Source organism: Polyodon spathula, chromosome 18 (genome assembly GCF_017654505.1).
Source record: "Polyodon spathula isolate WHYD16114869_AA chromosome 18, ASM1765450v1, whole genome shotgun sequence".
Classification (NCBI taxonomy): domain Eukaryota; kingdom Metazoa; phylum Chordata; class Actinopteri; order Acipenseriformes; family Polyodontidae; genus Polyodon; species Polyodon spathula.
Genome location: NC_054551.1, coordinates 5,947,780 through 5,957,664, shown reverse-complemented (window position 1 = coordinate 5,957,664; position 9,885 = coordinate 5,947,780). Strand labels below are relative to the sequence as shown.

General features: G+C 38.7%; 1 protein-coding gene across 2 annotated transcripts; it reads left to right on the top strand.

Annotated features, from left to right (window-relative positions):
- The first annotated feature begins 1,638 nt into the window (after nt 1-1,638).
- On the top strand, nt 1,639-8,657 carry mettl9 (methyltransferase like 9). Of its 2 annotated transcripts, none has more exons than XM_041217672.1 (6): nt 1,639-1,790; nt 1,971-2,071; nt 3,037-3,227; nt 3,642-3,851; nt 4,069-4,253; nt 7,115-8,657. In XM_041217672.1, exons 2-6 carry the CDS (start codon nt 1,979-1,981, stop codon nt 7,321-7,323), a joined length of 888 nt encoding a protein of 295 aa, XP_041073606.1. In that variant the 5' UTR covers nt 1,639-1,790; nt 1,971-1,978; the 3' UTR covers nt 7,324-8,657. The 2 variants fall into 2 exon arrangements, with proteins under 2 accessions (XP_041073606.1, XP_041073605.1); XM_041217671.1 differs by having other exon boundaries at nt 1,898-2,071.
- Nucleotides 8,658-9,885: the final 1,228 nt, after the last annotated feature.

Genomic DNA, 9,885 nt, shown 5'->3' with positions numbered 1-9,885 from the left:
AACAGCAGCTCTCTCAGACTACCACTGTGGGTCATCACTGGGTATCTGTCGCCACCACCTTTTGACACGACTGCATTGACCTCGCTCTATCATACTTTTTGTTGCTTGTGATTTTTTTGTCTCTGTTAAAATAATAATAATAATAATAATAATAATAATAATAATAATAATAATAATAATAATACGGGTGGTGGATGGTAATAGAAGATCGGCCAAAAAATCATACTGAGCACGCTAACACCTAACAAACAACCCATACCAACTATATAACAAAAACCACAAACACAAACACCCAATAACCAAAACCACAAACAAACCACCAAAATACATATGATCCCACCAATCACTGACCGAGAACATAACGATGACATCCATTATTACACCATGCGACCGAAACAAAACACATTATGTTAAGTGATGTGGTAACCCCCAGAACGCTACCAAATCAAAAACGAGATGAACAGAGACATACTATTGATAGGGAGGAGGATCCTAGATGATCTTGGTTCTCGCCTGCGTAGCATAAGAGTCGAAATGAAAACTTAGGTGCACCAAGATAGTGCGCAGCGCCCCTGTAAGACAGAGGGTGGTTGGAAACTCTGAACTGAAACGTTAACTGCTCAATATAATATTATAATTATAATAATAATAATAATAACGGCAATGTCATCTGTTCATTTCCAGGAGGGCTTCTTTTCATTTGATAATACAACCCTTATAAAACTGTCCTACTGTAAAATCACAGCAAAGTGTAAATAAAGCCCAGTGAAATGTGGTAAATCATAGGCAGGATTTGTAAAGTACAGTAAGATATGGTAAGGCATATTAAAAAAAACATGGTAAACTGTGGTAAATGCATAGTGTAACCATGGGAAAAGTTAATGCATACCTTCCTTCCAATCTACCTGCCTTATTTAACTCCTGTTGATTTTAATATGTATGACTGTATGTTAGTTTAATATGAAGAACTTCTCATCCAAATTTGATGATACTTGGTACAGACATTCCTTTGCATGGTCACACTGCTGTGCTGTGGTTTTATGGAGTTTTGTCTTTCTTAAAAAAATGGCACTGTCTGTTAGATTAGAAACGTTGTTAAAGAATATTGCATAACACAGTACAGTAAGTCCAGCAGCTACACATTCAGACTATTTTTACTGACCAGGAATCGTTGTTTATAATTATTTTTAACGCGAGTTGTTTTACTTATTCATGCTTCACGCAAACGTAGAAAATAAAATATTATAAATTATTACATTTTAATCAAATAAAATATTTAATATTTAGTAACGACTCTTTCAATACGAAATGTGTGTTTCATATTCTGCATTTCTATGCATGTAAAGTCTTTGCATTGTATTTTTTCGTTTTGCAAGAACACATTTTCCAACAGTCAAAAAGCTGCGAGTGCATGAACAGCGTGTCAAGAACACCAGGTTAAAATGTTCTGATACTGTCAGTAACCGGAGAGACTCGAGCATCACTTTGAGTTGCGGCGATTTTTTAAATTTATTTAGTGGGACTTTTGGATTAACAAGATCAGTAATAGACGTAGCCCATGAAAAAACAAGGCTCACAAAAGGCGTTTTTTTTTCTTCTTTACAACAATAGTCGAGTCGTTTACGGGGGACGCTATTTCGTGTAACACAGGAAGTAAACGTGGATTGTTTACTGTTGGAGAGCTGTGGTTACACCGGCTTGTATAATTCACGGTTCTGAGAAGTTGGTATTCAGATTAAGGAAAGTACAAATGACATGTCGCCTTTAAACTACAAGTACACCGTCCCGAGGTTTGTAATTTTTATACATCTGAGTTCAGAGATCAGTCTTGTTTTAGCGACTACGGCTAGTGTGCAGAACTGAAAGTTTACACTCCCCCCTCCCCCTTGTTATCCAGGTGACCGACCGCTTACAGATGAAACTCTTACTGTTTGGAAGCTGGGTTTTCTGTTATTTTGCATCTCTCTTAGTTATACGGATGTGGACTGAAGCATACCTGAGGAGTCCACTCACTCGGTCACTGCTGGTGAATATGGTCAGCGAATCAGGAACACGGCAAGAAGCGCACGAGGTATGAGGTCTACGGTATTTTCTTTGTGCTTTTTTGGATTCCTACAGAGTGAAAATCGCGATATGGCAAGTGCTATTGTGAAACAATGCCCGTGGGATCTTTTGAAGCAAATTTACTGACTTCATTTTTGTTAAGATGTTTCAGTTCTTTCTGGTATAACACAATTTCTAGCTAACGTCTTTGCTCTGTCACATTTAGATAATATACTGAGTACATTAAGTATTTAGTTTCACAGACAGAGTTCTGGTATTTGTAACAATGCATGTCACATATAAAGCCTGTCAGGAAGACTCGCCCACCTACACTATAGCGTCTTTCTTTTACTTTGGTGCAATACCTGAAAATGAATGCTGATGCATGACTTGGGGTGCGAGTTTGGCTCTGTGGTGCTAGATTCTAGATCCAAGGTACCTCATATAATATAATAGAAATGATATAGCGCCAGCAGCATTAAATGATTGCATCAGTAGACAAATTTAATTTTGTTTTAATTCCTGAGCGACCATAGATGATAGTTTATCATTGGGTCTGGACAACTCACACAGGAGAGGTGGGAAGTTTAACTACAGAAACTGGTCGCAAACTTGTGTTCACAGCGCACTCTTACCAGAGTATTGTAAAATAATGTTTAATGTTCGCAAGCCTCTTCATTTTACTGCAAAAGTTAAACAGATTTTGTTGATTTAAAAAAAAAAAAAAACATCATTGCCGTCTTCAGTTTCTTAATGTTGCAATTTTGCTCTTAAGCGATTATACATATAAATATACAGCACAAGATTGTCACTAAAAACTAATTGAAGAGCAGTCTGGGGGGGGGGGGGGTAATTTAGCATCAGTAGGCTCGCGAGTGCTAAACTTTCAAAACAGTATAGAGAGATGCTACACAGAGAAGCTCATGAATTCTAGTGGCAAGTAACATAATACTGACTCAACTCTGTGTGTGGTGTTTTCTTTTCTTCCCGCAGTGGTATGGGTGTCACACAGAGACCCTGGGTGAGTCTGTACGGCCAGCCTTCATCCAGAGTTACTTGGACATGGAAACACAGGCCTTCTTGAACAGGAGTGCAGAGAAGTCCGGCTGCCTTTTCACTCAGCTCTATCACTCTTTTGTTTCAACCCTGTTCAGCCCCTTTGTGTCCAGAACCTCTATAAACGGGTAAATTTGATTAGATTGGCTTTGCTTCAGTATTGTTTTACCTTCAGCAGTCCAGTGTTCTAAAAATAGATTCTAGTTAAATGTCAATGGTCTGAACACTCAAAAGCTGATTACTTAAAGAGACAGACCATAATCACCTGTCACATCACCAAAGCTCTAAGCAGGAATACAATATCTTAATTCAGTCATAAAACTTTAATTCTAGATGGAAAGGGCTTTAATGATGGGTGTGAAACTTTACCAGCTTTAATGATGGGTGTGAAACTTTTCAAACAGATCAAGCTAGATTAAGGCTGTGTTATTTGTATTCCTATTTATCATATTTGATTAGCTTCTTTGTGTTAAAATTCTCTGTACCGCTGTTGTTAAAGCAATCCTAATGTGGTTTGTGTTTCTTGTGCTTTGTGGGAGCAGGTACCTGGGAAGAGGTTCTATGTTTGTGTTCTCCCCAGAGCAGTTCCGCCAGCTGATGAATATCTCCCAAGACTGGAAGAGCAAGAGGCTTCTGGACCTGGGAGCCGGAGATGGGGAGGTTACCAAGGTCATGAGCCCACACTTTGAAGAGATCTACACCACTGAGGTGTCAGCCACCATGAAGTGGCAGCTTGAAAAGAAACAGTACAGGTAAGAATCCTGAAGGGTGGTGGTGTTTTAATTTGTTAAAGTAGAGAAGAAAGACTTTAACCTTGTCGTCTTAAAATTTTATAGTGATCTCCTGCACTTATTTGCAGTTATCAGTCAGTCGTGCACTTTCTCTAATATTGTTTAGGAACAGCGTCTCACACCCCCATCCCTTGATTTTATGCTGATCTCCTCTTTCCTCATCCTTCTCTGGTTCCAGGGTGCTTGGTATAGATGAGTGGCAGGACACAGGCTTTCAGTATGATTTGATCAGCTGTCTCAACCTGCTGGACCGCTGCGATCAGCCAGTGAAACTGTTGAAAGACATCCGCAGATCCCTGGAGCCCTCCAAAGGCAGGCTGGTCCTGGCTGCAGTGCTGCCCTTCCACCCTTACGTGGAAATCGGTATGTGGAAAAGATTTGCAGCACCCCAAATAATCATGAGCAATACACATACACTCCCATACTTGCATTGCACTTCACACATAAACACATAACCCTGCAAATGATGAGGTTCACTAGAGGAGCTGAAGAACAAGAAGCTGTATTTAAGATTATACAGTGTCATTAGAAGCGGCACTGATCTTAACGGAGTATAGCACACTTTCTAATCGTATTTGTTGATGTAGCATAAAACTGCTAGTATTTGAGCTTCCCTTTTCTCCGTGCGCCTTTTTAACCACAGTCTTCCTCCAGCACAGGGTATAAGAAGGTTTTTATACCCATTGTGTTTTTTTACTGAAATGTAATACATCAGTTTCACAGTGGTCAGGAGAGGAGCAAAACAATATTAAAGAAATTGCTTTTACAATTCCAGCAAGGGCTTTTTAGCATCTGTATAGCAACATTTATTTTTAGAAAACCCGTCCCATCTTTATACATACAGACAGGTTGAACTCATCCTCCTTCCCTGACTGTTTTATCAAAGTTTGTCATTTATTTGTTTATTTATTTTGGTCAAGCTCAATTTCAGATTCAAGCTCCCAGCTAATTTTTTTTTTTTTTTTTTTTTTTTTTTATAAGAGTCTCATTCTGCTACTGGAAGCAGCTGTGGTACGCCTCACAGTTTTACACAAGCTTCCACAGGCTGATTTCTCACGAGTTCTGATAAGTGTGGGATCATCTGGTGCAGAAACGGTTGAGGTTTCCTTCTGCTGAAACAAACAAACAAACGTGATTTATGATTTTTAGATTAAACTGCTGGTTAACAGAATCAAAAGAAACCAAAATTGAGTGGGTTTATTGTATTTAATTTCACAAACAAAATAATAGTCACTTTTATTGCAGAAAGCCTTGTTGGAAAAGGTCTTTGTCTTGTAAGATACAATTCTTGTTTCGGAGACCAGGTAACTTTTAAGTTTCTGCAACTGGGTCACAGAACTTCCTAGTGTCTTTGAGCACATCAGTGTCACAGGACTACATAAGAATCTGCGTTTTAAACACTTGCAGCTTTCACATTCTTTCTGGGGTTCTCAGAAGTTGGCTCGCCTTGTTGAATTTTTATTCTGTTTAAAAATACAGTATTTTATTTTAGGTTTCTACAAGTGTGACATTCTCTAGATTACTGTATATCCTTATCAGATTTTCAGCAACAGTGCAAACATGTTTTCTTTTCTTCTCTCAAGTACATAAGCACATAAAACAAAAACATGTCATCAGAAAAGAATGCTTCTCAAAAAAAATGTTTATTGCTGAGATACTGCAATCGTTTCACCACTTAACTCCAGGGCAGGCCCCTTCCTGCCTCCACTGCATATTGGCTGTAGATAGAAGAGTTATATGAGAAGAACTGTCAATTTTTCATTAACATAGTTTCCTGTACTTGTTTGGAGCCACTATAAGCACATCTCAACATCTGTTGGCAAAAAGTATTCCTGGTCAGGCACACATACTTAATGTGATTAGGGAAATAATATGATTACGGTGAATAGAAGTTATCAACTCATTAACTATGGTAGAATCTGATTAGCCTGTAATGGGGATGTTAACAAAACCCAAAATGTAATGTTCTGATGGTCTGGCATGGAGGCCAGTTGTTTTTGACTATACAAACGCTACTTCAGCAAGACTGTTCAGACCAGCAAAAAGGCTCACAGCAAACGCCACATAACTTTATATGCACGTAGAGAAGAATCCTAAAAATATCTGACATTACTATGCCTCTTAAAGTTAATTCTGCAGTTACCACAACTGGCCAACTGTAACAGTAAAATACAAAACAAAGCACCCACAGCTGCAACACTTGGTTTGCCACTGGTGGTTCTGTGTGTTGAGCCAAAGTCCTTTTAAATAAATAGGTTGGATGGATACTATGTAGAGAGTTTTAACTGACCTCTGACAACCAGAACAGTCTCAGTGGATGTATTTTTTCGAGTGGATTGAGTCGGATTTGGTGAACGATATCCCATGGAAGTAAATGCTGTTGTTGAGGTGGATCGTGTGGATCCACAGGGACCTGTTGTTGCCAGATTGTTTTAGGGAATATTTGTTGGAGGGGTGTGTTTGGAGCTTTCTGTGTGAGTGCTGTTGAAACTGATACCACAGCAAGTCAGGATTGGGAGGATATTGACTGGATGGGGTGAAGTTGCAGTGTACAGTGACCGTCTCACTTTCTTCAATGAAGTCCGGTTGAGACACAGCAAAAGTGCGTTCTTCCCAAACACATCCTGCTAAAGAAAAAATCACTTCACACCGTGGAATTCCTTCGAGTGTAGACATGTGTTGCCTTTAATGTTTTCTCGTTTTCACTAATTGGTTTATGTCTAAATTTGGTCTTAAAGTAGATTATATAGTTGGCTTCTCGATCAAGATTTCTAGACTGAGAACAGGTTTATTTAGGGCTTCAGATTTTCATTTTTAAATCATTAAAACACCAGTTTGTGTTGACTTAACCCCTTTCCCCATAGGGAAAAAAAAACAAAAAAAAAACTTTGTGCAGTGCACTTGGACAATGCCCCTCCTTCTTGACTTGTATCTTGCATTGATTCGTTCTGAATACTTTAAACCCGCCCCAACTAACAAGTGGCAGCAAATTCCTGCATTTCTATTGGAGGATTGTAACGTGCTTGTTAGATTTAAAAAGAGATTACAAGAAACAGAGGATTGTTCTTGCTCGCGAGATTTAAAGCTGTATTACAGTTCTGTAGGGAACATTTTCACGCTTGTGGAATTTAAAACAGAATTGCAAATTGTGGCGAAATGTAAAAAAATGCCTAAACACAGCTGGTTAAACATGTGAATCAGTGCATGCCTGCTCTCTCCTCCAGGTGGGAAGTGGGAGCAGCCCTCGGAGTTCCTGGTGGTTCAGGGGAAGACGTGGGAAGAGCAGGTGACCAGTATGGCCAATGGCGTGTTTAAGGAGGCAGGCTTTGCTGTGGAGGCCTTCACCAGATTGCCGTACCTGTGTGAGGGGGACATGTACAGCGATTACTACCGCCTGGACGACGCTGTCTTTGTGCTCCGGCCCGAGGAGTAAAACCGACCCCTCTTAATTCCAGGCCACCAGGCCTCCGAAGGATAGCACAAGCATCCCTAGAGTTTCCGTCTAAAGCATCCGAGTGACTCCCCAGCTAGGATTGACTGGATTGGTCCTCCTGCTTCAGTTACATATGCTGGCTTGGAGTTTATTCACTACCTTACGTACTTATCAGTCTGCCCTTTTCCTTCCAAACAAAGTTACTGTGTTTGGTTTTCCATCCCTTTGGGGGACCTACCTGCTTGTCCATGATGGGTTATATTTTAAAAAGCAACAAGGCAATACAGAAACATCTTAATGTAAAGTCCTACTTGCAGTAGTCAGACCAGCAAGTTCTACCTCTGTGACCATTTTTAAAGTGTTCCATTGCTAGAGAAGATGGTAGATCTCCCTCTGATGGCAAGCCAAAGACAGGTTTACCGGTAGTTTTGACTCGAGTTTTTTTTTAACCTTTTCCCATGGACAGTCTGATTTGTGGTACGTTATGATACAGTTAAAAAAAAAAAAAAAAAAAAAAAGCAAATGGTAACAGTCAATCCAGAGAGTCTTGTTGATGTCTTGTAATACATTTTGTAATTGTATGTAGTTCTTGGGATAAGGTGCTGAATAGAAATGTGCATTTGATACTTGCAGACATTAAACTATTTGCTCTTCATTTGCATTGTTCAGGTAAGTTTCAGTGGGGTACAATATAGAGTGTAATTTGTGGAGAATAAAAAAAATATATCAGTGTGTGTGTGTGTTTGCAAAGTCTATATGAATTAATTATGTTACTATGACATTCCAGCAGAAAGAAACATCCAGAAATATAATGCAATCATCGAACTTTAAAATATAGAATGTATTATACTTTAAACTCCAGAGTAAGGGAGCGGGGTGTGGGATGATCATAAACACAGTGTAAAAGGTTACGGGGGCATTTTGGAAAATCCAAGTTTAGCTCATCAGGGTTTTAATGGATATTTCTTCTGAATACATGCAAATCATTAGATTGTACTTGACCTGTTAGTACAGTGATAACCACTTAATGGAATCACTGTGTAATTGCATCATTCACATAATGTAATAAAAAATGTAATTATTTTTGCTGTTGATCCAATTCTATTGAAACACCTGCTTTATATGATCAAATCAAGGTGTACAGTCATTCTTGCATTATGAGGTTTTCACTGAAATGTGTATTATAGCCATATCAACATGTGTTATCAATTCAAAATTGTGCCATCCACATACTGTACTGTAACTCATATATGTTCCATTATTATTTGCAGAAGTTTAAGCGCAGTTTTGTCTTTTTAATTCTTTAAACATTCTTTATCTACAATTAGTGTCAATAAATGTTTTCTGATAATTAATACACTATCTCCTGAATATCAATAACAATTAACGGAGATAAAACTGATTTTATAGTTCTGATTTTTATTTGATATTTTCTGAAGCTTTTAGTTGGCAGGAGGCAGTTAACCACAGCTGGTGAAACTCGTTCCAGATGCAATTGACGCTGTGCCTTCTGTTTAATTCAAGGAAAACAAGGCAAAACATTTGCTCCTGATTCTCTAGAGCAGGGGTCTCCAAGCTGGTCCTGGAGATCTACAGGGTCTTCTTCTTTTCAGTTCAACGAAATTCTCATTTACTTAATTGAGCCAGTTATTGGCTTAATTAGTCAAGATGAACAGGTGTTCCAGATCTTTAGCCATTGATGATGTAAAGACACCTATAAAACCTGTTGGAAAGGGGCTCTCCAGGTCCAGGGTTGGAGACCCATACCCTGAACTTGAGCTTTATACATAGAGGCTTAGTTGGCTACAATGTCTGTGGTCAGAGCAGACTGCATTCCCTTGTCTCACCACTAGAGGGGGAGGGGGGTATTGTTTTCTCTGTATTGTATCACCATTTTCAGGAAAATCAAAGTATTGTTTTCATTCATGGATTTTGCGTCCTATTTATACTTTTATTGTGGAAGTTTTACCATTCGATTTGTTTTAAACCACAGACTGGTTTACAATTAGATTAATTACCAGCCGTTTGCACATATAGTGTTCTTACACCGCGCTTTGGAATACAGTCCATAATTCAAGATCTATTTACCTTTAACTTATGTTAAAAGGTACCAGAACTGTTCGGCTCACATGACACTCTTGACTTTTCCAGTTGCTGAAACAGAATTTAGAAGCGGAAAGCATTGGCAATGCCGTTTTGTATTGTCTGACAGACGCTGCCCTCAAATGCAGCGCTTATTAGCTCTGTTGGTCAGCTGTCCGAACAGCAGTTGGGTGCTTTGTTCTGTGCCCTGTAGACATAAACAGATATATCCTTGCAGTTTACTTGACCTTGTCACATTATTACGCTCAACTAATGTTTTCACTTTCAATTAGGCTTGTCCACCTGTCCTCTGCCTTCATTTCCTGGATCGTCCTGTCTTGAAGTAGATGTCCCGGGAATTCAATAAGCCTTCTCGACACACTAATTTCTCCATTATTTGTCGTGTTTATATATATATATATATATATATATATATATATATATATATATATATATATATATATATATAAACACTATGCA